This window comes from Crassostrea angulata, chromosome 7 (assembly GCF_025612915.1).
Source record: "Crassostrea angulata isolate pt1a10 chromosome 7, ASM2561291v2, whole genome shotgun sequence".
Taxonomy (NCBI): Eukaryota; Metazoa; Mollusca; class Bivalvia; order Ostreida; family Ostreidae; genus Magallana; species Magallana angulata.
Genome location: NC_069117.1, coordinates 21,826,459 through 21,853,367, shown reverse-complemented (window position 1 = coordinate 21,853,367; position 26,909 = coordinate 21,826,459). Strand labels below are relative to the sequence as shown.

The 26,909-nt window shown below is 34.0% G+C and overlaps 3 protein-coding genes across 5 annotated transcripts; 1 reads left to right on the top strand and 2 right to left on the bottom strand.

Annotated features, from left to right (window-relative positions):
* Positions 1–4,248: 4,248 nt before the first annotated feature.
* Positions 4,249–4,811, bottom strand: LOC128192530 (putative nuclease HARBI1). Its single transcript, XM_052865277.1, has one exon. It carries the CDS (start codon positions 4,732–4,734, stop codon positions 4,249–4,251), a length of 486 nt encoding a protein of 161 aa, XP_052721237.1. The 5' UTR covers positions 4,735–4,811.
* Positions 4,812–8,363: 3,552 nt separating this feature from the next.
* LOC128192524 (serum paraoxonase/arylesterase 1-like) lies at positions 8,364–22,669 on the top strand. Of its 3 annotated transcripts, none has more exons than XM_052865269.1 (9): positions 8,364–8,520; positions 12,272–12,342; positions 12,778–12,833; positions 14,757–14,943; positions 15,265–15,388; positions 16,945–17,145; positions 18,914–18,995; positions 19,309–19,446; positions 21,197–22,669. In XM_052865269.1, exons 1-9 carry the CDS (start codon positions 8,456–8,458, stop codon positions 21,365–21,367), a joined length of 1,095 nt encoding a protein of 364 aa, XP_052721229.1. In that variant the 5' UTR covers positions 8,364–8,455; the 3' UTR covers positions 21,368–22,669. The 3 variants fall into 3 exon arrangements, with proteins under 3 accessions (XP_052721229.1, XP_052721230.1, XP_052721228.1); XM_052865268.1 differs by lacking the exon at positions 8,364–8,520 and adding an exon at positions 8,672–8,760; XM_052865270.1 differs by lacking the exon at positions 12,272–12,342 and having other exon boundaries at positions 8,402–8,520.
* LOC128192531 (death-associated protein 1-like) lies at positions 22,018–26,864 on the bottom strand. Its single transcript, XM_052865278.1, has 4 exons — positions 26,725–26,864; positions 24,759–24,861; positions 23,427–23,484; positions 22,018–23,004 (listed from the first exon to the last, which is right to left on the bottom strand). The coding sequence occupies exons 1-4, from the start codon at positions 26,777–26,779 to the stop codon at positions 22,894–22,896; spliced, it is 327 nt and encodes a 108-aa protein (XP_052721238.1). The 5' UTR covers positions 26,780–26,864; the 3' UTR covers positions 22,018–22,893.
* Positions 26,865–26,909: the final 45 nt, after the last annotated feature.

The following is a 26,909-nucleotide window of genomic DNA, read 5'->3' as shown; positions in this document are numbered from 1 at the left end:
AGAATAAATCTTTGCGGATATATAATTCCGCATCAGGCCCTGGCACGTACGGAGGCCTTGTATATTCAAAAACTGTGTCATTAATAATTTCTTTGATTTTCAATATATATTCTTTGTCTCTTAACAAAGAGTTATTGAATCTCCAGAATCCTCTACCTCGTTCGAAGTCATTAATCTTAAATTCAATATTAATTATTGAGTGATCTGTTCTATAACCTGGAATAATCTTAACATTTCCTAAAATTGACATTAACTCTTCAGATATGAGAAAATAGTCTAATCGAGCTTGTTTTGTGGGATTTCGACGAGTCCAGGTAAATTTTTTTGAAGTTGGGTTATTTACTCTCCAGGGGTCTACAAGATTGAATTTATTTTTAAGATTTTGTATTTCTATCCTATTTTTGGGGTTGTTGCATGCAACAAGTTTGGTGCATGTAAAAGAAAAAAAAATCTTAGTTAATTGCAAAATGGCATGAAAACCATCTGCAATATGCCACTTGTAAACCCGGAAAACTTAAAAAGGAATTAGGTAATAAAACAATTATTTAATGCTTGAAAAGTCAATAGACCAGAATATTTTCCCTTGGTGCAGGGAACAGCTCAGTATGATCTATTGCCCTCGGCCGTTGGCCTCGGGCAATAGATCATACTGAGCTGTTCCCTGCACCTCGGGAAAAATATTCTGGTCTATTGACTGCTCAAGCATTAAATAATTGTATACTATAGAATACAAACCGTAAACTATATTTAACGATTCGTTAACCATAATTAATGAGATTTTGCTGATAAATATATATTCACATCTGTAAACTATAATTTGCATTTGTTAACTATAGTTAAGAGTTTCACAATTGTGAAACTTTACTTATCAGAAAAACTGTGTTTTGCAATGGCAAATGGTTGTTTTCAGTGTTAATTATAGTTTTACACTTCTGAAACATAGATGATTGCGTTCACTATGTTTACAGATGTGAAATATGAATTATCGTCGTTAACTATAGTTTTCAGCCTGTAAACTATAGTTTACAACTGTTAACCCTAGTTTATTGATGGTGAAATTATTGTTTATGTATGGGATATAAACCTACATCAAACTCTGAACCTCTTGTGAGGCCCAAGAATCGTCCAGGCCAAAGTCTAAACAGTTTTGAAAAATCAGCAATATGTCCAAATACTTGTATAAAGTTAAACCATATAAATGATAACATTTCAATTTCTGTGAATAATTGAAATGTTTTCCTTTGTAAAATTGAATCCACAATTTGGCTCCACTCCTCAAGATTTTGATTTTAAGGAATTTGAATCTACAAAAAATTGATCCCCCATGGCCATTGTGGCTCCACCTATCCCCGGGGGTCATAATTTTCACAACTTTGACACTACCTGAGGATGCTTCCACATAAGTTTCAGCTTTCCTAGCTGATTGGTTTATGCGAAGAAGATTTTTAAAGATTTAGTCCTTATATATTCCTATGTAAAAGTTCAAGCCCCCATTGTTGCCCAACCCTACCCCCTGGGGTCATGATTTTCACAACTTTGAATCTTCACTACATGAGAATGCTTCCACACAAGTTTCAGTTTTCCTGGCTGATTGGTCTATGAGGTGAAGATTTTTCAAGATTTACTCTAAAAAAAAAATGTACCCCCCCCCCCCCCCCCATTGTGGCCTAACCCTAATACCGGGGCCATGGTTATGATTTTCACAACTTTGAATCTTCATACATGAGGATCATTATCTGCTTCCATATAAGTTCCAGCTTTCCTGGCTGATTGCTCACTGTTTTAAATGATTTACTCTATGTATTCCTATATAAAAATTCGACACCCCCCCCCCCCAATTGTGGCCTAACCCTACACCCGGGGGTCATGATTTTCACAACTTTGAATCTACACTACATGATGATGCTTCCACATAAGTTTCAGCTTACCTGGTGGATTGGTTTCTGAGAAGAAGATTAAGCAGTGATTAGTGAACAAATTTGGATCAAGAGCACGTCATGTGTACACATCAGGCACGTAGCATCAGGAGGTGGGGCCGTTTTTTTTGGGGGGGGGGGGGGTGTTGTTGTTGTTGTTGTTGTTGTTTTTTTGCAGCAGGCACTTTTCTTAACTTTTCATATGAAAAAAATGGAAATATCATGGATTTGCCCACCCCCCCCCCGTCCACGTTTGTCGGAGCCAGGGGCGGATCCAGGATTTGAAGTTAGAGGAGGCGCCAGTTTTAGGAAGGGGGTCTAGGTCTGAGGGCCGTCTTAAGGTCCTCAGTGGGTTCAGGGTAAAGCCCTGGTAGGGGTCCATGGGGCGAAGCTCCTGTGGGCATGTTCACGAAAGTATCTTAAGATTTGTCCTAATACATGTCCTAAGACATATCTTAAGACGAATCTTATGACCAATCTGAGACATATCTTAGGATGTTTCTCGAAGCTATCTCAGACGTGTCCTAATTTAAGACATCTTAATTTCAGTTTGTATGTATCCTTAGAAGAAAAACAGTTTAAAACGATGATACAAAATACTGTTCTATACTTTGGAATGTATTTTTTCAATCAGAAAACATAATTTGGGTACATATATCATAAATAGAGTAAATAAAATCGTCTTAAAAAAGGATTTATATTTTCACATAAGTATTATATAAACTGTGCAGTGTGATGAGCATTTGGTCGTTATTGATTTACGGTAAGCGTTGTAACGAAGCGGGGGAGGGGGTGTTAAAAGAATAATACATGTACACATGTATATATTTATATATGAATCCTGTGTGTCTATTTCAACTTTACGAAAACTCCCAAACTTCATATTCTTCCCAATCCCTTTCCCATCCGATCTTGTGTGAGAGAGGGAGAGAGAGCTCGAGAGAGAGATTTCTTGTGAAACATTCACTACATTATTGTTCTTTTGGATTTTTTATCTGCCTTTAATCTAATAAATGTAAGTGATTGCCTTCAATATTATGGAATTTTAACATGTAAATAAATACTTTTAGGAAAAGCTAATGTATGTAAATGAATGGTTCACACAGCAGTCAACATACACTTGTAAAAGCACGTGTACCTTGTTTATGTTTTTATATGATCAGCCAATGCTATTGGTAATTGGTTTTAATTCGCGCCAGTTTTAAATCATCCGTGCGTCCAGTTCTGTCCAGTGCCTATTCATTACATTATACATGTTAAGCGAGTGAACCATAGCCATGTCATCAAGAAAAAGAAATCCCAACTTTTCTGAGGCTGAAATTCAAATCATTCCCAAAGAAGTGGAGAAATGCAAAGGAGTCTAGTTTTCAAAACTGTCGACGGTAACGACAAACAACACAAAAAAGCGAGTATGGGAGGCAATTTGTGGAAAAAAAACTCCTCCGGACATGCCAGGAATGTGGATGAGATACGAAAGAAATGGACAACATACATGTCAGAAACAAAGAAAAAAGTAGCGAAACAAAGAAGAGAGCTAAAAAAGACTGGAGGAGGCCCGCCGCCGGCTGATCTGACGCCTCTTGAGGAGTCGGTAATAGGTATAATTGGGGACACGCCCATTGACGGAATTCCTGGGGGTATTGATGTTGGAGGGGAGACAGAACTCGGTATACCGCAACCCCCGGTCCATTCAATATGAGCGAATCAGCTGATGTACCGGTAGTTAAGGCTGCATTGAGTCCTAGACTTGATCACGGTAAGTGTAAACAATCATCTAATTATTATATTAATAAGATGTAATATTGAACATAATAAAGATAACTTTTGATTTTGATTTTTAAAATTCTTATACATTAAAATAAATGAAGAATCATTATGTAAAATGTAAATACAATGTATTATAATTTTAATATTATTACTTTCAGAGCAGGAATCACGTAGTGCTCAGTAGACTCTCCACTCGTTTTAAACAGTCAGAGGACACTTATGGAGCAAATATTTTGCGTTTCCAAGAAGAATTGGTGCAGATTGAAAGGGAGAAACTGAACGTTCAGAAGGAACTGCTAGAAATTGAAAGAGCTAAACTTTTAATCAAACAACAAAAACATCAAGTGTACCTCTCCAGCATGGGGTAACTTTTACCAACGTTGAATAAATACTTGCATCAGATTGATTCTCTGTGTGCGTTCGTTCTTCCTTTTTTTTTTTTTTGCTCATATAAAATAAAATAAAATAAATACAAATTGCTCACAAATTTTATTATACATGTATTTATGAATAATGGCGAATTAAAAACATATATCAATATGATAAAATAGATACATGTACAAATTTAAGCAAATCGTCCGTTGATGAGTCTGTTTCTCACTGTCACTCCGTCGTTGATGGGACCAATATACTGTGGGCGCCCAATTCGCCCTCTGTCATGGGCATCGACACAGTCCGCCGGAATGGGGACTCCATTGTTTATACACATGTTGCGCAGAACTGCAACAGCCACCATAACTCTGCATGCCTTCGTGGGTGAATAAAAGAGAGATCCTTCAATTGTGTCGAGGCACCTAAATCTTGATATAAGGACTCCGAAGCTGCGTTCCACGGTATTCCTTGTCCTGATGTGAGACGCGTTGTATCTCTCCTCCGGTCTGGTTGTTGGGTTCAGCACTTGAGTGAGCAGCCAAGGCCGCAGGGGATAGCCGATGTCCCCAAGGAGCCACCCCTCAAGAATTGCACCCCTCTCAAACATATCTTTCAACGCACTGTTTTCTAGAATGAAAGAGTCGTGTGTGCTGCCTGGCCATTTTGCTACAATGTTCATGAATCTAAGCTTTGAATCACACACAGCCTGCACATTAATGGAATGGTAGTTTTTTTCTATTTACATACAAGTGTTCATCAAGAGATGGTGATTTTATTCTAATATGGGTCCCATCGATTGCACCTATGACATTTGGGAAGCCTGCAATATCACCGAACCCCCGTATGATCTGCACTGAGTCGTTTTGGGTAGGCATTTTAACATACTCAGGAGAAAGTCTCACTAAACAATCAGTAAAATCATTAATTATTCTAGGCACGCTAGGTCTGGATAGTCTGTGCACATCACCTAGAACGGCTTGGAAGCTGCCGGTGGCGTAAAATCTCAAAGCTACCATCACAGCGATATGGGTAGTGGGCGTGACCTCAATGTAGGTCGTCTCAGGTCACGATTGAAGCGTCCACAAAGGTCTATTATGTTATGACGGGGCAGTTTGTACTTACAGATGATATCTGTGTCATCTAGGTAATCAAGCGGGTTGTCGATATCTCGAAATATGCGCTCGCGATGTAGGTTTGGGTTTCTTCTTCTCATGTAGTTGTAATAGGCGACGGCCATTTTTACTAGTTAAGACACCTGTTAGGATGTCTTAAAGTTAAGATATTTTTTAAGACATGCCCTAAAATAGGACGGCTTCAAGAAATTGACTTAGGACTAAGACGTGTCCTAAGTGATGTCTGAGACATATCTTAGTCTTAAGATAGCTTCGTGGACATGCCCACTGGATTCTAGAGATTTTGTAGGGCAAAAAGGAAGTCTTCTTTAGACTTTTGTGATATTTCTTCTCATGAGTAAACTTGAAAATAAAACAATCGTTTACAATTCTTAAAGGTTCGGAGATTGAAGACCTGCAAAGCCCCTGCAAGCTCCTGGATTCTAGAGATTTTGTAGGGTAAAATCGCTGTCTTCATTTTTTACACTTTTGTAATATTTCTTCTCGTAATTGTACTTACAAGAAATATAATTATTTTAATTTTAAAGGTTAGTAGATTTAAGACCTGAAAAAATCTCGTCAAAATCATCTGCCGTAAAGAAATATAAGAAACATTTCCATTTATAATATTTTTCTTACGAATGGCTGTAAATAATTCAGTTTAAAAAATCTAGTTGAATGAGACGATGTAAATAAAATTCAAAAAGATAACGTTGCCAGCTCGTATTATCATAAACAAGGAAGAATTATTAAAAACACAAGCTATAACCAATTACTTAAAAGTGGGTGATTTGTCACATTTGATCCCAAGTAGAGCGTAACTAATATGGGCTTTCTATGTACATTTACATGTACGTTACACCATTGCATAAACCAACGGGTTTTTCTTCATACTACTCCGTTGAAATTAGTCTAATGTAGAAAAATCCCATCAGTTTCAAAAAGTTGATTTGTACATTTTCTTTGCCAAAAGGTGTATGATTTAACTTTATTTTGACAATTTTAAGGGGGAGCAGGGTGCCCCCTCTTGAATCCGCCCATGTGAGCATGTAATAAATGGAACTGAAAAATGTGGTGTCCGATCTAATTGAATTAAATTGAAGTTACAATAAGGATTTCCTTCATGATTTTGAGAATTTGCACCTTTTTTAAATGCTTGTCAAGATGTTATAGATAAAGCTGCCCCCACATACTTTCAAAAACAATGCTACATGTACGTACGTGCTTGAATATCCTTTCATATTTCCTATATATGGTTGGAAATAATCCGAAATATCTGACGTTTTCCTGGCTTTTTTTTAACGATTTTGATATTTTACTTACCAAGCAAGACTATAAAAATATCAAAAAGCCAGGAATTTTAAAACGTCAGATATTTCGGACTAGGTTGGAAATTTAAAAAAATGCATTTCAGTTGATTTTGCATTTTAATATTACAAATACAGTTTAAAAATTTGGCTGATTTCTCTTCCGCTTTAAAACTTACATTCATTTATTTGATATTTGTATCAGTCATAAAATAATTTAACAATAATATAATATTGCCCGTTCCGCTCATGAATTTCTGATCAGTAGCAAAAATTATTTAATTCATTTCTTATAAGTTAGCATAATTGATACATGCTTCCATTTTATAATTTTGTTTGTTTGTTTGTTTTTTGGTTTTTTTTTTTTTTTTTTGAAAGTTATTACTTGTAGGATATATATGGAATTCCATATACGACAGCCAACTGTCAGCTGCCAACTACTTACTGCCAACTGTTTTACTGCTTACTGCCAACTGTTTTACTTCTTACTGCCAACTGTTTACTCCTTACTGCCTACTGCTTACTGCCAAATGCTTTCTTTACCTCTTTATTGGGTTAAGCGCATGTGCAGACATTTACATGTATTTGAGGACGGAGAGATTGATAGCCTTTATTCTATTTTACACAAAAACACATATTTACATTTCGAGTACGTATGAAAACCCATCATGCACATAATTTTAAGTGCATTAATTCGTGTTCAACACTTTTGAAAGACATGAGAGATAGTGGAGTTCTTGATTTGTCTAATGCTATCCATATAGAATGTTTAAGATTTTGTTTCATTCCGGTCATCCAGAATGACATTGAAACAGTGATGGACACATGGAATAATCATAGAATTAGAAAACAAACACACTTCGTCCATGTAACGCGTGTTCTGAAATTGCTGTGGACAAATTAACAGTCTTGCATATAAATAATAAAATATATTGCTCCCAAGCACGTTGCACGAGGCTATTGAACTTTTTGGGAACCTTATAACGTTTTTTAGTGTTTAATGGAGTAGAATAATTTCTGAAAAAAAATAGAATCATAAATGTTAAACACATGCACACCCCCACACTGTTTAGTTTTAATTTAATATGCTCACACCAAGGTGGTCAAAACACGTTTTGAAAGCCATGGATAATATTGGCAATTTCAGAAAACTTTTGGATGAGCCCATTACAAAATCATTTTTAGTTGCCTGTATATTTTCAGACGTATCAAGAATTAATGTTTAAGTCTACATCCCTTTTCATATCGCAACAGCCAAATACTTCTGGGTTGCTATACAAAAAAAGACGGACGATCCGATGGACAAAGTATGTTTTGTTTTTAGATTTATGATTACTCCATGTGTCAATCACTGTTTCAAGGTCATTCTGAAGGACAGGAATGAAACAAAATCTCAAACTTTCTACATGTATATGGATAGCATCAGACAAATCAAGAACTCCACTATTTCTCATGTCTTTTAAAAGTGGTAAACACGAATTAATTACTTGAAATTATGTACAAGGTGGGTTTTCATACGTACTCGAATAGGTTTCTGGTCACGTGATCAGGTAATCTAAAATCAGTGGCGTGGTACTCTAAGCTCGCTCGCTTGTTGTGATTTAATGTAAAATGGCAGATGATATGGAATGCAGTGATTCAGGGCTGACAGATGGTTGTTAATTTGTGTTTAATATGTGCGCATGGTTGTGAATTTGTGTTATGTGTAAAAAAAACAAAAAAACCCGCTATATCAATCCCTCCATCCTCAAATAAATGTCTGTTAAAGAAGCATTTGACAATACGCAGTTGGCAAGAAGCAGTAAGCAGTTGGCAGCTGACAGTTGGCTGTCGTATATGGAATTCCATATTATGGAGATATATACTACAAACGATATACACGATACAATCTCTTTTTTTAAAGGTAGGAACCAACGGAAAATCCCGATCCCGATGTTAATTAGAATTGCATGGTAGCATTTTGACAGTATCAGCTAGAACCATGATTCTGAAAACTTTATTTGGGATTGCATTAGCTTTGTCTCTTACATATATCTTCAAAATGGTGTAAGTATTTAGCAGATACAACTAAGAAGGAGATCAGACCACTGTCATAACGTTTATAGGTCAGCTGTTTATGGACGAACGATTTGTGGAACATTAATGTCGACCATCGTCGGAAACCCACGGTCGGTCTCGCTTCTCTGAGGTAAGAGAAGCGAGACGACCGTGGATGTCCGACGATGAATGTCGACAAGACTGTACGAAGTTCAAAGTCATAAACATTATAGAAAAACGCTTTATCACGTGTGTTAAACAGAGTGTTAGCATTGAATAGTTTTAATGTTACTGCCATACCATTGGGATTGAATATGTATAGTTTCATTTTAATACACAGTGGCGTCGGAAGCAAATTGAAAAGGGAGGGGGGGGGGCTAGACATCAGAAAAAAGAAAAAAAAGGGGGGGGGGGGTGGTTATGGTAATGTGTAACTTTGCAATTCCGGTTCCGAGTTTATGTTTTACGGTGCGACATGGTTATGCATATGATGAATTGATTAAGGATGACGTTTACTCAGAATGAAAAAAAATCCACTGATGATATTGAAAAACCATCTATTGTATGTTGTAGACCTTTGATAATAATGTTATTTTTCACTTTCAAAAAAGAGGGTCAATGACCTAGTTGCCATTGAATATTTTTTTAAAAATCATGAAAAATCCCATAAAAGGACTATGTGCGGTATGGTCAAATATCTGCCCCCGATTTCAACCAATTTTTAAATAGTATCGTATAAAAATAAAATCTTCACAAATCATTGTATAGAGGATGCCTATAACTTTAATAATGATTTTAGTCATCGTTGCTCATTCGCTGTGTATCTATGACGTCACCTAAATGGCCCAATTCCCGCAAATTTGCAAACAAATGAAAATATTCTCATTTTTGCTCTATATTTTCCTTTTGGAAGTATAGAGCGCAGGTCTGCTCAAGTGCGATTTTAACATATGTTTTTCTTCAGATAGTTATACACATTATACTAAAATATGGTACTTGAGCAAGCCTGCGCTCGATGTTTCCCAGTCGAAAAACCATCGGAAAACACCCATATTTTGCTTCAAAACATCAATTTATCAAAAAAATGCAATATTCATGACGTCATTTCTACATTATGACGTCACTGTGGTGATAACCTTTTACACCTTTATTTCCAATATGATTTTAACTATCTTTCACCTTATTTAAAAGCTCTTTCTAAAACTTTGATTTTGGGGGGCAAAAATTGCATAAAACCGCACTTAGTCCTTTTACACTACGTTTGATATTTTCTTAATTGTAAAAATACTACAAATAGTAAAACACTTTGAAATATAAAATGCAGTTTTGAATGGAAGTGGCACCAAACAGATACAAAGCATTACGATTTCAGCGACAATTTTTAAAAATAGTCCAGTCCGAATTTCCTCTATCAGTTTTCAAATCCATTACCATTTGTTAGCCAATTTTACAAAAAATTGAATGATGATATTACAAAAAATTTAAAGTATTGAACAACTTATATTGACCTTCTGTTGGCATATAATTCATATGAGGTCAATGATCAAAATTTTGAGATATCATGTCTTTGATCGTTTTTAAGCATTAATTTTTCAATATTTTTGCAATTCTTGTCATACCATTATTTTAATGAATAAGTGAGGTAAATCCAACAGAAAAAATGCAAAATTATAAAGACTAAAATATAAAATCTTAACTTTTAATATTCGAGTACTGCCAAAAATGTTTTAGTGGAAAACATATTCTGCAAAATTTAGTCCGAATTTCCTCTGTTTGGTTAAAAGTCTATTTTTGTTTGAGCTTAATTCCAAAATAATGTAAAATTATCGAATGTTATGTCAATAATAAATCAGTTCATAAATATTTTTTTGTGTTTAGAACAAATTTTACTCATTAAATTGAACTTTATTACAATCCGAATTTGAGAACTCAAACTCTGAGTATATAAACAACACCCTTAAGAAAGTAGAATTGGTTTACAAATGGATGAAAAAAAAACTAAATGAATTTGAATACAAAACAAATACATTATATCTTCTTTTTTACTGCATAATGATATTTAATAAGATAAACGTATAATCATAGGCATCGGAACCAGAATTTTTACGCAAAAAGGGATCAATATGCAAACCATTGTGATTTCATATGATTGTATGCTGACATTTCAGTCCAAGGGAAAACAAAAATGGATATCCCACAGGTGCTTGTGGACAGGACTGTACACTAACCCCCCCCCCCCCCCCTTTTTTCCAATTTTTTTTGTTTTCCCTGATTATAAACGAGTGTGAATATAAAATGCTACCGAAGTGTAATATATCTGTTATTTTTGACTTAAGATATATATAAGGGGTTAATTGTTAAATAGATTATAAATTAAAACAATGTATATATAGAAAAAATTTGAAAAGGGGGGGGAGGGGTAGTGCACGATCCTGTCCACAAGCACCTGCATATCCTTGTATATTGTGTCAGCAGTATATTTACAATGAACATATACATAGTCATAGTTAGTTATTTTGATCTTGCTGGTTATCATGAGAGTGTGAAGTTTGAAACCATATTTACGAGGAACTGTTGGTCCAATTAAGATAAGGAACTGCTGGTCCAAGTAACTGAAGCCAAAAAAGTCAAAAGGATCAACGTGCAGTTGGTTTGAATTCTTTCTTCCGGTAGAGCTCACTTCCCTGTCAAATAGAACTCAGCGAGATTTGTTGAGACTGAAAAATTTTGACTGACATCTCTTCCGTCAAATTATTCAGTCTCAGCGAATATTGCTGAGATTAGGACTACATATACATATGCATGATTAAAGCCTCAAACAACCTCCTGATATAAACATCATTTTTCTGTTATTAGTAGATTAAATTATAAAAATAGTGTCACTTTTACCATCCATTATACTGCAAAAGAATGTAAATAAGTAAAAAATTATCTTATATATCAACTCTTCTAAAAATATAATTTAATGTACATTGTACTTAAATCACTTTAAAAAAAATGGCAAATTATGGGGGTCAAATTTGGCTCATATATACTCCTTCCTACCTATTAAAGAAGTCCTTTATATTTTTAGCTCACCTGAACTGAGGGATCAAGTAAGCTAATTTGTCTGCTGTCTGTTTTTGTTGTAAACTTTTACATTTTCATCTTCTACAAAACCGCAATGGCCAATTTCAACCACATTTGGCACAAAGCATTATTGGATAAAGGGGATTCAAATTTGTTCTAATAAAGGGCCACACCCTCTTTATAGGGAAGATGATTTTGAATTATTAAAAATGTGTCAGTATTTTTCAAAAATCATTTTGCCTGAAAAGCTGAAACTCTCAAATAGTTTAGATTCAAGTTCAATCAAATTATGATCCCTGAATATAGGGTGGGGCCACAATAGAGGGTTGCTTTGTTACACAGGAATGTATAGAGGAAAGTCTTTAAAAATGTTTTTCTCTTAAACTGAAACAACAAAAGGAGCTTTATGTTTAACTTAGAAATATGTTAGAGAAAACTTGAAAATCTTTGAAAATCAAGATAATGTAAACAACTTTTATTTGCTTGCAAGAAAATTTGGCAAGAGCTTGGCATCATAATTAATTTTTGTTGCAAACTGGTCCTTAAACGTATTTGCTAGTAGATATTTTTGTATATGATACTCTTAAGAAGGTCTAAAGATTTTGTTGGCTACTGTTGCTCAGGTGACCGATATGGCCCCTGGGCCTCTTGTAATGTTAGTGTCATCATTGTAGTATTTCATGTATTTCAGTTTGTTTCTTGACTATCATAAAACTGTATGGAACCATCGACCGGGAAAATGTCACATTGTGGAAGGAATAGGTATAATTTATATTTATCACCATCTTACTGGTTAGACTAATTAATCGTCCAAATGGGCTACTTCTAATAGCCTGTTTGCGATGTAGTACTAATCATAAGGCGCATGCAAAGTTTTGATTACATATATAAAAATGCAACAGCTAAAATTTTGGGTTTTTAAGTTTTCCTATATGCCTACAGTTTGTGAGATTGGTCCCCAAGAAGTTTTTGGTATTCTTAGGGATCAATCCCCAGAACAGCGGTTACAGAAAAAAAGTTTGTTACCGAAAGTTGTTTATTTTCTACATTTAGAGGATTTAATTTTTTTTTGGAACATCAATGCATTCCTTATTTTTTTACCAGGTTTGTCATTCTCTGATGAAAGTTACAAGTCTTTGGGTTGATGGACCACAAATTGTTGACATGATACATACTGATTTTTGATGTTCATTTTAGATCATGGATCTGAAGATATGCAAACCACCAAGTCTGGATTAACTTTCATCACCTCTGTAAGTTATCCACAAATGGCAAAACTTAAAAAAAATGATTCAACATGGAGAATATTTCACCACATTATTGCTGTGTAATACAGTAAAACACGCTCATAAAAAGTGCTAGGAACGGGCAATTTCTCTATGTTCTATAAGTAATTCATAATATCTGTTTGCTTCACAAAGTGCTTTTAACCCATGGAGAATGAAAATCATTTCACTATATAAAATGTCAGTTTTCATTATGAGCAGGTTTCCTATATGTGTGTTTTACTGTATGCTGTGTAATTGTGGGAAGAAAAATGAAATATTTCTTTGTAATGTCACTATAACACCAGAACCATAACCCCCCCCCCCCCCCCCATTTGACATTCAAGTTTGGTTGAAGCACAGAGAAAAGTGGACTAATGATTTGCAGTATTCTATTGCAATGATATTGATTTTTATACCCCTAGTCATGCAGCTGGTAAGACTATTTAATAGGACACACATCATTTGTGGTAGCCCTAAGAAGTACATGCTGTAGATGACTCCTTTTGATTATTAGCTCAAGGATGAGATATCAATGATTAAACAACCATTCTTGACACCAACAAGTAGACTAGTTTTGTCCAAGAACCTTTTTGCTTGACAGGCATCAGCATGGCATATACATCACCCCTGCGAATGTTATTGTCATTTAAATTTTAGACCACATGATTTTATTTGACCCTTTCAGTTTCGCAACAAAAATCATGCATGCCTTGTGTTTATAGTCTATTTTATAAAATCTAGGTACTTGTAGTCAAATATAAAATCTAGAGGTTTATTGATTTTAAACTTTATCTTCATTAATTGGTGATAAAATGTGTTATAGAAATACATGTAAATGCAACAATACAAAAAAATAGTTTTTGTCTTTTGTTGCAACAATTAACATGCTTGTAGAGATCCCCCCTGAGGGTTAATTTTCGATCCGCGCCTGACCTAGTAATAGCATCAATAGTGAAACAGACTATTCTATTTTATGCAGAATGTTCCTCGAAAATGACTCTATATACTAAGTTTTTATGCAAAACAGACACTCATTATTTTTCTAAAAATATATGTATTGCACACCACGAGCATCAAACATGGCTATGATTTTATTAAGCAACCCAATGTTTATATTTTCAACCACTCTACACGTGGTTGAACACGAACGATAACTCTGTTCTGAATATTATTGTTTAATATAAATAACCGCTAGATGGTGAAATAAGACATGCATCTTAAACGTTTTTCATGTTTTAACATAAATCCAAGTATGATATGAGTACCGTACTTACGTATTTTGAGAATATTATCCAAACACTTATACTTCCGCTCGAAATTTCACAGGAACTGACCAAATCTCGGTTAAGTCTCGTGAACTTTCATTCGAGCACCTCTGGATTTATTACATACTTAGCAACGATAAAGAAAACATTCTGAACACATTCGCAGGGGTGTACATGGAAAAAGGAGATAATCCATGCTGATTTTGAGGATCAAATCACTTTGCAAATGCATGTAGGCAGTTATTGTTCACTTGATAGTCTTTTGCTTGATAAATATAGTACATTCCTGAAGGAGAAGATCCATTTTTAATTTTTTGACACTTGACCTTTAACCTTATTACCTTAAAATCAAAACTGTGGTCATATATTTCTTAGATAACAGCAAGTGTACCAAGTTTGTTTGTCAATCAGAAGATTTATTTTAGTAACCTTTTGCTTGTGAAATTTGTAGTTTGTGAAAAAGTTTACCCTTTTCAGTATTGCCCCATGGGGATTAGGTACATTTATAGTCAAGTTGATGAATGCCTGGATTTTTGGTAGAGACTAGAAAATTGGAACATAATTAATGTATTTGAAGTTTAAAAAAGTAGTATTTTCCAAAGTAAAAATTAGAATTTAAAAAGAAGAATTTGTTGTTTATAAGGGTATAGATGGACCTTTCTTTACATCTGCCATGAAGGAGTATCACAAAAAAAATAATGCTAGAGGCAGAATCATGCTATTCAACTTGGAAAAGCCTGCAGATGGAGTTCGAGAGCTGATGATAGTTGGAAATCAGTTCAGCTATGAAGATTTTGCTCCCCATGGTATCAGTGTACTAGAAGAAAAGGGTATGTGAAAAATAAAAACACTATTTATGGGTATGCATGTACTGGTATTCATTACTTTGTTTATCAGATTTTTTTATAATTATCAAATTAAAGTGACATTTATACAGCTCATTTTGCGCAAGTACAATGAAATAACAGTTTACCCGCAACTTAAATGAATTTTCTTGCAAAGTTAAGAGTACATGTATGAACTTTGCAGAAATTAGTAAAATCTTAAATTTTCATATTAAATACATACAATCATTTTGATTTACCTTAATATCCACACCTACAAACAAGGTATTACATGTAACTTGTAATTATTTTGATTTACTTCTGTAGACAAGATATTCCTGTTTGTTGTGGTGCACAGAGCGGAGGAGGACACTGTTGAAAAGTTTGAGTTTCTGGAAAAGACCCTGGAACTGAAGCATCTAAAAACCTACAAAGGAACCCTTGTTCATTTGTAATTCATTTTTAGCTCACCTCAGCTGAAAGCTCAAGTCAGCTTTTCTGATCAAAATTTGTCCATTGTCTGTCAGCGTTGTGGTTGGCGGCGTTGTCGTTGTTGTAAACTTTTCACATTTTTATCTTCTTCTCAAGAACCACTGGGCAGATTTCAACCAAGCTTGGCATAAAGCATCACTAGGTGAAGGGGATTCAAGTTTGTTCAAATAAAGGGCCACACCCTCCTTCAAGAGTTGGTATTTTTCAAAAATCTTCTTCTCAAAAACTATTTGGCCAGAAAAGCTGTAAATTGTGGGAAGCATCCTCAGGTAGTGTAAATTCAAATTTGTTCAAATCATGGTCCCTGGGGGTAGGGTGGGGACACAATGGGGGATGGATTTTTACATAAGAATATATCAAGAAAATCTTTAAAAATCTTCTTCTAAAAACTATTTGGCCAGAATAGCTCAAATTAGAGCGGAAGCATCCTTAGGTGATGTAAATTTAAGTTTTTCCAAATCATGGTCCCTGGGGGTAGGGTTGGGCCACAAATGGGGATAAATTTTTACATATCTTCTTTTCAAAAACTATTAGGTCAGAAAAGCTCAAATTGGAGCGGAAGCATCCTCAGATATTTTAGATTCAAGTTTGTTTAAATCATGGTCCTTGGGGGTAGGGTGGGGCCACAATGGGGGATGGATTTTTGCATAAGATTATAAAGAGAAAATCTTTATAAATCTTCTTCTCAAAAACAATTAGACCAGAAAAACTCAATTTTCTTGGGAAGCATCCTCAGATAGTGAAGATTCAACTTTTATAAATCATGGTCCCCAGGGGTAGGGTTGGGCCACAATGGGGGGGATGAATTTTTACATAGAAATATATAGAGAACCTCAATTTTCTGTGAAGGCATCCTCAGATCGTGAAGATTCAAGTTTGTTTAAATCATGGTCCCCAGGGGTAGGGTGGGGCCACTATGGGGGATGAATTTTTACATAGGAATATGTAGAGAATATCTTTAAAAATATTCTGGGAAAATTTTTAGTCCAAAAAGCAGTAACTTGTGTGAAAGTATGGGTCTCGCAAATTAAACTTTGATCAAACCATGATTCCCTTGAGAAAAGTGGGGGCCACAAAGTGGGGGGGGGGGGGGGGGGGGGGGGGGCGTTATATAGGAATAGAAAAAAAATCTTCTTACAGGTACAACAGCAAAAGGGGCTTGTTTTTTACCATGAAAATATGTGGATAAAATTGGCAGGTTTTTTAAAAAAAAATTTGAGCAAGATCCACTGTACTTAGTTGTCGAGAGAATTTGATACTGTAATGCTAATTTGATCAGAGTTAAGGCTATTGTTGCCCCTGGGCCTCTTGTTTACTACTTCATTTGAGTTGGAAAAGTTAATGCCGGTAGACATATGGATTATTTGATGAATAAATGTATGTCAGTAAAGATAGACAGTGAACAAATATCTATGATGTAATTTTAGAAAGAATTGTACATTAAATCGATACATAAAGTGGGGAAAAAATTTAAAAGAGTAGAAATTTAATTATTTAATACAAAAAATATTTCAGACTGAATGATGTTGCAGCGACTGGTCATGAAACTTTTTACACAACAGAATTCGGATACTATCGCAACTACATAGGTCACATTTTAGAGCAATTCATTGGGCTCTCCTATGGACATTTATTGTACTATGATGGCAGAGATTTCATCCCAGTCTCAGAGCCAACATATATGGTTAATGGGATTACACTCTCAAAGGATGGAAGGTAAGAGTGTGTGTCTATAATGTTGCTGTTTTTGACAGATTTTTAAAGTTTTTGAAAAATATAGTTATATATATAAGGTTGTGACTGATCATTATACAGAAAGTGAAAATTATATCTTTAGAAAATTTATATATAATTGATTTTTTTTTTTTACTTATTTAAATTACATGACCTTTAATAAAATAACAGAACTCAAATGTTCAAAATGTTGCAATTAGCTTTTAAAACCTGAAAAAATTGCTGGAAGTGAAAGTTTTATGAAAAAAAGGTCTCTTGAAAAAAACGTTAAAAGTATTAACACTGTGGCCACCACTAGCTTAACATCAGATAAATTCTACAATATCAGTTTAATTAAGCCAAACTTGGAACTTGTGAAGAGCTTTCAAATTATCCATATGAAAAGTCTTACTCCTCTGCATGGGGAGATATTATAAGTGTTGTTATAATGACATTTGGGAGGGACATTTTAAAATAATCTTTTTTCTCCAGAGTCATTTACCGGTACCTCATTGGTACCTGAACTGCCATTATCAATTTGTTTGCAATGAAAAAATAAGACCTCCATTTAAATAATATCAGGTTAGGGGAGAATTTTTTGATAAACATAATAATAAAGTGCATACTGTTGGTAGGAGATATATTGGTTGGTATGTGATACATATTATTATATTTACATCTACCAAGCATAATTTCCTCTATTTCTTACGGAAACTTATAGTTAATTCATAGCTCTATAGAAACAGCCAGACTGAAATCTACACGCCCTATTTATCGATTGGTCGAAATCTACAGCGGCTGAAAGTGACAGGACGGAAATTGACACGCCCTGTTTATCGATTGGTCTGAACCTACAGCGACCTTAGTAAAATCTCGGACTGCACGAAATAATCATGACGATGCCAGACTCAAAGTCTCACAGGAGACGATTTGGCTGTTTCTTTTAGCTAACGTACTTTTGTACATTAACAGTAATTTTGTGAATTTTACTAACTTTTCATAATCAGTTTATTAATTAGTTAAAGAAAGATGTTAATATAAACAATAAAATGCTTTCTTTGATGATTCATGCAGGTTATGAAGGTAGCGATCATTGCAGGAAAAATTTACATAACCCGCTAACGCAGGTTATGTATTTATCCTGCAATGTTGCTACCTTCATATCCCAAATGAATCACCAAAGAAAGCATTTTATTGTTTTAAAAATCAAAACATTTGCAGAAGCTTTTGAAATGTATAAATTAAGTCTCCCTTAATGCTCTAATTATTGAGTCTGATATGAAGCATAGAGTTGATATGGGAGAAGGATAGCAAGCTACATGTAATTTTCAAGTTTGTTCAAACCCTAATTGATAAAAAATAAGGAACAACTATGGGGATTCACAGCTTTGCAAACTATTAGTGATTTACTGTACATGTTGATATGTTCTTTTCAAAAATATCTTTCTAACAAAAATCTAGGGTGCAATTGGGGAAATTAATGTGAAAGCAAGTATCTGTAAGTAAGTCTAGCTCACCCGAGCCGCATGAGTACTTGTCTTCATGGACCAAGAAGGACAACTGCTGTAGATGATAATTCCTAACTAAGGCATCAAAAATTTGTACAGTAATACAGATACACTATACTTGTATGATTATATTTTAGACATGCTTAAGGAGTGTGTTTAGTTGACAAGCGTAAATTAAAATTGCAAATTAATACCGGAGAGACTCTCAGTTTTCTTGTCCATGTGCTATTGAGAAAATGATTCACTCTTGTTTTCTGTTCCAGACATGTGTATACTGTTTCCAGTCCAGGTAAAAAATTTATTGTGTACAAACGAGAGGCTAACAACAGACTCACAAAAATGAATGTAAGTTTTTGTTCAAGTAATGTCAAACATTCTGCTGGTTTTCAAATAAGTTCTTGCAATTTACAGAAATGACATCTGAACAAATTCAAGACTGTTAAATAATACCATACTGGTTTTACATCTCTAGCTTTAGTTCTTTCTTTGGTATACTGTAGTGGGGCACTTCGAGATGGTCACCATCTTTTTGTATTATCTAGGTGTGTGATGAAATCACAAAAAGGATATGGAATAAATCAATGTCCTTAATTGAGAGAATTTGATACGGATATATCCCCAGTTGATTTCATTTACATGTACATGTATTAATTTGTAGGAAGTTGAGCTCTACACAATCCCAGACAACCCAACGATAGATCCTGTAACAGGAGATGTGCTGTTAGGCTGCCATCCTATTGGGATTAAAATTGCAAAACATCTGAATGACCCTGGTAATGAAAGTACTCCTTCACAGGTATAGAAATGAATGTTATTATAACTGTACATTAAACATACAAACTATATCTACTAAATTATTGCACAGTGTTGGCAATCATCCTTTTCAACTGTTACCATTAGGTTATCCTCACAAATTAGTGCATTCAAGCCAGATAAGGTTATAAATGTATTTGTTTTAATTATATATATCAGTATAATTATGTGCTTAATTTAGCAGACAAGATGATGCACAAAAGTTAAGAAAAGTAAATAGAGATATGTATTGATTTTTGGTGGGAAAGTTCTGAGAAGTTAGAATTAGGGAAAGTGGTCACAAATTCCAATGCAAATTTCTGGATATCATTACTTATTAGGTTTTTTAGTAACTGACAACAGAAATATATCAGGTTGATCAATCTCATAAATGGCAAGCTAAAGCCAAGCCATCTATGAGATTGATCAACCCAATATATTTCTGTAGACTTTTTACATTTTCAATATCATCAGTATTAATAATTCAGAACCACTGTGCCAATTTTAACCAAACCTGGCACAAAGCACCCTTAGGCAAAGGGGATTCAAAGTTGTGAAAACTAAAGAACTAGCACTTTTTCTAAGGAAAATAATTAGGGATTATTGAAAAAATTTGAGAAATTTTCAAAATTCTTCTTCTGAATAATCAATTAGCCAGAAAATGTGAAACTTGTATTTCACGAGGTACGATGGGGCCACAATGGGTGAATTTTTACCTAGGAATATATAGAGTAAATATTTACAAATCTTTTTCTCAGAGACTAATCAGCCAGGAAAGCTGAAACTTTTGTGGAAGCATCCTCAGGTACTGTAGATTCAAGTTTGTTCAAATCAGGTAGGATGGGGTCACAACGTGGGTTGGTGGGGGGGGGGGGGGGGGGGGGGGGACAAAAATTTACATAGGAATATATAGAGAAAAATCGTTCAAAATCTTTTTCTAAAAAACCATTTGCCTTATAATGTAGATTCAAATTTGTTCAAATCAAGTCTTGAAGAGTAGGATGGGGCCACATTCGTGATCCAATATTACAAAGGAAAACATTGTAATTCACAAAAATTAAAATGCATGGTTTTACTTATATGCAAGCAATTTAAGGTATGATTGCCGATTCTTAAAAATTGGTTATACTTTGGCCCCTGGACGATTCTTGGGCCTCACGTTGGGTTCAGAGTTTGATGTAGGTTTATATCCCATATATAAACAACTGTTTAGGATCTCTTTGAGAACTGCAATGCTCAACATGTGATATGATTATAAAACCATCCTATTAGAAAAGGGACTTGATTTAAAACATAAGAATATTCGGGGAAAAAATTTACTGGTAAACAGGATCTACATGTTTTACACTGCCTTGTCCAAATAGTTTGTATTACGACTCCATAAAGCTGATTTCATCATACCTATTGTTCCTCAGGTGGGCGATGTGGCCCATGGGCCTCTTTTTACATTATTTACTGGAAGGATATTTACCAGTACATTTGCAAGGCAAACTGCCGTGTTTCAAATGCTTTAATGCCAGAAACTGTAAAACTGTGGCTAACCAATTTTCATGCAGCCATAATGATATATCATTAGTTTCCATGTAATGTGTTACCCATTGTTATGCTTCATCATTTTGAAGGGTCTTTTTAAACTTTAAATAGAACAAATCAATTTTTTTCTGTTTCTCAGGCAAACAGATAAATTAATGCAACACAAATGAATTTATGATATCATTATTTTAAGCTTATTGAACCTCTTTTATGACTTATAGGTATTAATGCTACACATGGACAAGAGTGGCACTAATGTGACTGGGATCACAGAGCTACTGTCAGACAACCTTGAACTCTATGGTTCCACTACAGCAACTCTGTACAAGAAGCGAATGTTGGTGGGCACAGTCTGTCATAAAATGATGTACTGCGAGGTGAACATGCTGTAAAAATGTTTCCCGCATGCATGTTTCAATCTTAACTTGATTCCAAAATATCGTTTCTTTATTATTAATTTTTAAGATGTAGATGAAAGGATGTAATTGTGTTTTAATTTTGTATTATATTGGTGTTTGGAAAGATTTCTTTGTAAAATAAACATAAAAAAGTCCCGCATGAACCAAACTTTTTGCTGTGATAGTTTATAATTTTTATTTCATTTTAAGCATGTACTTGCATGTGTAATGATGTATATTGCCATGATAATGTTTTCTTTCCAATGACATGCAGTCTTTTGTACCAGTATATTTACATGACAGCTTTAAAATAGCATCGACATTTCTACCATGAACTTTTTATATTGTAAAAGTATGCAACTATTGAAATCTATAATTTTGAGAACTATGTGACATGTACTCTAATAACATACGATATGTACATTATATAACTTAATATATTCTTATTTCAAGAATATGTATACATCTTTGTAGTGCCATATTTTTTTTATTTTTCTTGATTATATGTTATCAATAAAATCCTTTTAAAAACATTTATAAGCATATGAGTTTTAAGGTGGTTGAGGGCACCTTGACATTGATATGGATCAAATTAAAAACTTATAAAGAAATCTATATTTATGGAAAAAATAACAAACCCTCAATAAGTTTATTTGGACCATTTTATTAAATATTGCTAAGCAATTGTAAGTTGCTTTTGAATTTGCCCTGAAAAATATGAAATTCTTTTTCTATTTCCTTTCCCCAAAGCTACACACTAAAAAACTGAGCATATAATGACTTCATATAAAGGCAATTAAACAGTTATGAAATTTTAAACAAATGGAGTCCAAGAACAAACAAAAAAACTTTCACTAATGTCCTTTTCTTAAGGAAATGCAACACTCAAACAGGCTATGTAGATCCCTTAGTTACAAACAGAACCATCTGTATTATTTTGATACACAAAAAGATTCATTTCTCAACAAAATATTGCGATATTCACACACATAATAACTGTACAAAATTATATGCGATACATTCATCTACAGCACTTATAAAGTTAGATATTTTCCTCATCTACTAATTTAGACTTGATACAAGTACACTCTGAATACAACCTGCAAACCTTTTAATCTGTCAATTTATCTTCCTTTCTGATTTATCGTACATTTATCTCTTCACTTTTTTTCTTGAACCTGGCCTGAATAAAATAGGTGAACAAAGCGATCAACAGAGACACAACAGCTAAACCCTCCACCATCTTCAGAGCAATATCAAAATTTGTTTTCTCTCAATCAAAAAAAATTAAAACAAGTGATATTTTTCATCATAATAAAAAAGATAAACCTAACAAACAAAACCCCATCTAGTTGCTAAACACATTCTTGCACATTTTTTTTTTTTTTTGAAGTACACGTAATATAGAAAATTTGAAAAACTTCTATCAGAATTTTTTTTGAAATATTTTTTGTGGTCCAATTCTAGTTCCCAGTCTGCCTGCAGTCCGGGGTGGGGCAGGCACTGATCTAGAGCCTTGTTCACCTGGGCTGCTGAATGGCATGCTGCTTGGTGGGGGGTCTGTTATCGTGAGTGGGCAGTGGTTTCTCGTGGTAGCTCTTCACAGCTTCAGGAGGAAAATCCTTGTCACCCTAAATTCCATCACAGATACATGTAAAAGATGTCAAATTTTGAGTTTTCTTTTGGATTAAATTAAAATCTTTCAATGCTGCATTATTCTACATCTGATTCAATGATTTTAGAGTGTGTGTCACCATGAGAGATAAACATATATTATTATCAAATAAATTTATTACATGTATTCGAAATTATATTGCTTTAATTATTTTGCATTAGGAAAGAAGAATGAGATTAAAAAGAAATGAAAATATTTGCCAGAACCCCTGCAACCCTAGGTCTACCACTGAGCTACCCAGGTCATTATCTAACAACACCATATATTGTGCTAGTATCTTCCACTCCCAGTGGTAAAATTGAATTCCCTGGCTATATCATGTTAATATTGCTTAAGGTTACACTGTACAAGGTAAGTATCTTTTGAATTGTAGCCTACCTTTGTCACAGCCCCTGACAGTAGGAGAGACTGATGATGTTTATCACTCCTAACATCACTGAATTAAAAAAAATATGGTAAACATAAAATAAAACACAATATTGTTCATTGTTATTTTAACTCTATATACATTATACAAAAATTTAAATTTCCCATTTCTGTTCGATTACACTTGTTAATGGAATGACCAATGATAATCTTATTAGATCTGCTTTGATTTAACAATGATCAATCAAACATGAGGCCAATGGACACCATTGCTCGCCTGAGCAAAAGCAGTCTAAGACTTGATAAAATCAGCTTTATGGAGTCAAATACAAAATATCTGAACAATGTTGTAAAATAGATCCTGTATAAAAGGATTTTCACAATTTTCTCCAGATTTTCTTTTGCTTAAGAATAACTAAGCCCCTTTTGTAACTGGATGATTTCATAGTCATATTACACATTAAACATTGCAGATCAAGATGATCAATTTTTCATAAAAAAACACACATCAAACATTGAACTCCTTGCAAAGCCCAAAATTGTTCAGGAGTCACAATCTAACAACTGAGGATCAATGAATATCAAGACGCTTGCATATACATGTAATAAAAAATATTATAACTTTGAGTTGAGAGTAATCAAATTTATGTAAACCCCCTTGCCCAATTGTGGCCTCATTTTACCCCAAGGTAAAATTATTTGAACAAACTTGAATCAACCGGTACTCTACCTAAGGGTGCTTCCACACAAGTTACAGCTTGTCTGGCCGACTAATTTTGAAAAGAATATTTTTTTCTTTAAATTCCTATATGAAAATTCAACCCCCATTGTGGCCCCATCCTACTCCTGGGGATCATGACTTGAACAAAGTTGAATCTACAGTACCTAATGATGCTTCCACACAAGATTCAAAAAACAACCACCAAATTTTAAATTCTAAATTATCTCTCCTTTAAAGGGGACCTAGTCCTTAATTTGGACAAAGTTGAAAGCCTTTCCCCAAAGGATACTTTATGCAAAGTTTTGTTGAAATTGCCCTTGTCAGGGTTGTCTCTAAAAATTGAAGTAGAAGGAGGAAATGAAAAAGTAGTAGGGGGTTTGGGGGTGTTCCTTATAGCTACATTGTGTTTGAAATGCAATAATAGCTGGGTAATTAAGGCATTATAGGCGGGGGAATTCCCCGCCTCCCGGGTCTTAGAGACAACCCTGCCTTGTGGTTCTGGAGAAGAAGATGAAAATGTGAAAGGTTTACCAAGGCAACAACAGACGTCAAATTTTGATAAGAAAAGCTCAGGTGAACTAATGAGACCCATTTCTGTTTTCATAAAAGACTTTTAAACTAACACTGTGCCAAATTCTTCCTCTTGTTCTTTTTTCTCTTCTCTGGACTGGCTGCCATCACCTTTCTCATGCTTGTGTTGAACAATTCGCATTCCACCTGCCTTCACTGAAGAAAAACAAAACATACATGTCTGCAAATATCATATATACCAGGTATACAGTAACCTTTTATTACAATATTTTTTTTAAAGACTTATGTAGAGAAAGCCACTAAACTTTACTCTATCCATGGTTTTGTTAGATCTGTGTTCATATTGCACTAGTTTTACTGAATAAATTATTACTTTTAGTGTTCTGAGTTTGTCCAAGATTAATCATCATGATTATGTCTTCAATATTAAGGCCAGCATTTTTTGAAATTTCGATTTACAAACCCGCCGACCCTATTTTTAAAAAAATTCAAATAAAAATAAAAGGACCTGAACTAGCTATTAATTTTATTTTTTCCTCCGACCCGAAATTTTCTTCCTGGTAAAAATAAAAATAAATGTTGATGCAATCACGTATGTGTAGTCTGAATTATTGTTATTCATGCATTGATTAAAAAGACCAAGTTCTTTCCGATCAAGTCACAGGCACTAGAAGTCACAAAAAACCACCATAGGGCCTACTCCTGTTTGCTTTCGTCAAACCCTACAATTTACGACCCTATTAAGTTTTGTGATCGGCAACTTAGCCAGAATTTCCTCAAGAAAGAGAAGTTGAAGTCTTTTTCTATCACAATTCCGTAAATTTAAAAAAAAACAAGAAAATGATAAGTTACTTTTTTTAAAAACATTTTTGCAAAATAAATTCTAAACTAATCATAATTTAACCGTTTGGAAATAGATCCTCTACATAACGGTTGTAAGTGGGTCATAGGGTTGGACTAATAACCCTAAACACACTGAACACAGGAGTCTTATGACTGAAGGAAAGAGAATGATTTTATTTGTCATTAAGCTAACAAAATAACGAAACATTTCCTTTATTAAAGGTATAATTACATAAATAAATAAGATTTTAAAAGTTAGTTAGTCTTTTTTAAATAAAAAAACTTGTATGATTTTTTACTGACATTTATGGACATGCTTCTAATCCAATTTATGTTCAGTAACAATATTTTAAATTTTGAATTTGTGAATAGCATTGTTAATTTAATCAAATAAATGATTTCTCAAACTTCTTCCTATTTTTCTGCAAGGAAGAAGTGAAAACTCCCTTAATTTTTTTTTGTCTTAATGTATATGTACAGTATGTACTTGTATATTTATATATATTAAAAAAACCTTCGTTTTTATACATGAATGTACAATATATCAACACAAATTTTCAGTGCCCATGGATAAAATATGTTATGATAAGAACATCACCAACAACCAGAATTACTTATATATTTTAAAAAATGGCAGCTCCTGGACACGTGTTCTTATTTTAAAAATAAAAAAAAATGTTGTTGAAAAATTGTTTTATTTTTATTTTTTTTCTCGACGGACAAATTTTTCAATTTTATTTTTATTTTTTTTCCCTCCTCCTCACCAAATAATTTGAAAAATATTTCGTAAATCTAAAAATAAAAAAATGCTGGCCTAATGGAATATTTGTACTCATAAAACTTTAAATATGGACTGATTTGAATTTTAAAGACATCCATATGATGATCGTGAATACCAGTTTGATTAGTTAGGCTTATTTTAAAATAACCAGCGATGAAAGATAAACCATGTTAGATTTAATATCTATTTTTAATTTTTCATTTTTATCTCATTTTACAGATATAGAAACCTGCCGACTATTAGTCCTCCAATAATTATTAATATAGTAGGAAACACTGAAACGATTTTGTTGCACTTTGGAATGACCAACATTGGCATGCTCTTGCTGCGCAGTTAATCAGATAAATAGGTTACTGACCTAAGCAGCTGTTTAAAAAAAACGGTTTTGGGGGAAATATTTCGGTTTGTATTTTAAAAGTTTTATAAAACGTCACCTGCAGGAGGATGGCCAGCCAATAAATCACTTTCTTCTTGTTGAGTGTCTGACATGGTTTTGTATGTACGAAACTATAGTATTGCGTCGGTGCGTGCTTTCCAATGCTCCAATTTTCACTGTTTACGTGTTTTGCTCTATCTGTAAGGAGGCAAGTTTAAGTCATAATTCATATCTATCATTGTT

What these genes read in the sequence shown, in the direction of transcription:
- LOC128192530 (XM_052865277.1), bottom strand. Translation starts at nt 4,734, where the DNA reads ATGAACATTGTAGCAAAATGGCCAGGCAGCACACACGACTCTTTCATT.
- LOC128192524 (XM_052865268.1), top strand. Translation starts at nt 8,687, where the DNA reads ATGTCCGACGATGAATGTCGACAAGACTGTACGAAGTTCAAAGTCATA. An exon ending in ACAGACTCACAAAAATGAAT is followed by an intron (nt 18,996 to 19,308) that starts GTAAGTTTTTGT and finishes ATTAATTTGTAG; the next exon opens with GAAGTTGAGCTCTACACAAT. An exon ending in ATGAAAGTACTCCTTCACAG is followed by an intron (nt 19,447 to 21,196) that starts GTATAGAAATGA and finishes TATGACTTATAG; the next exon opens with GTATTAATGCTACACATGGA.
- LOC128192531 (XM_052865278.1), bottom strand. Translation starts at nt 26,779, where the DNA reads ATGTCAGACACTCAACAAGAAGAAAGTGATTTATTGGCTGGCCATCCT. An exon ending in GGCTGGCCATCCTCCTGCAG is followed by an intron (nt 24,862 to 26,724) that starts GTGACGTTTTAT and finishes GTTTTTCTTCAG; the next exon opens with TGAAGGCAGGTGGAATGCGA. An exon ending in TGTCAGGGGCTGTGACAAAG is followed by an intron (nt 23,005 to 23,426) that starts GTAGGCTACAAT and finishes GATGGAATTTAG; the next exon opens with GGTGACAAGGATTTTCCTCC.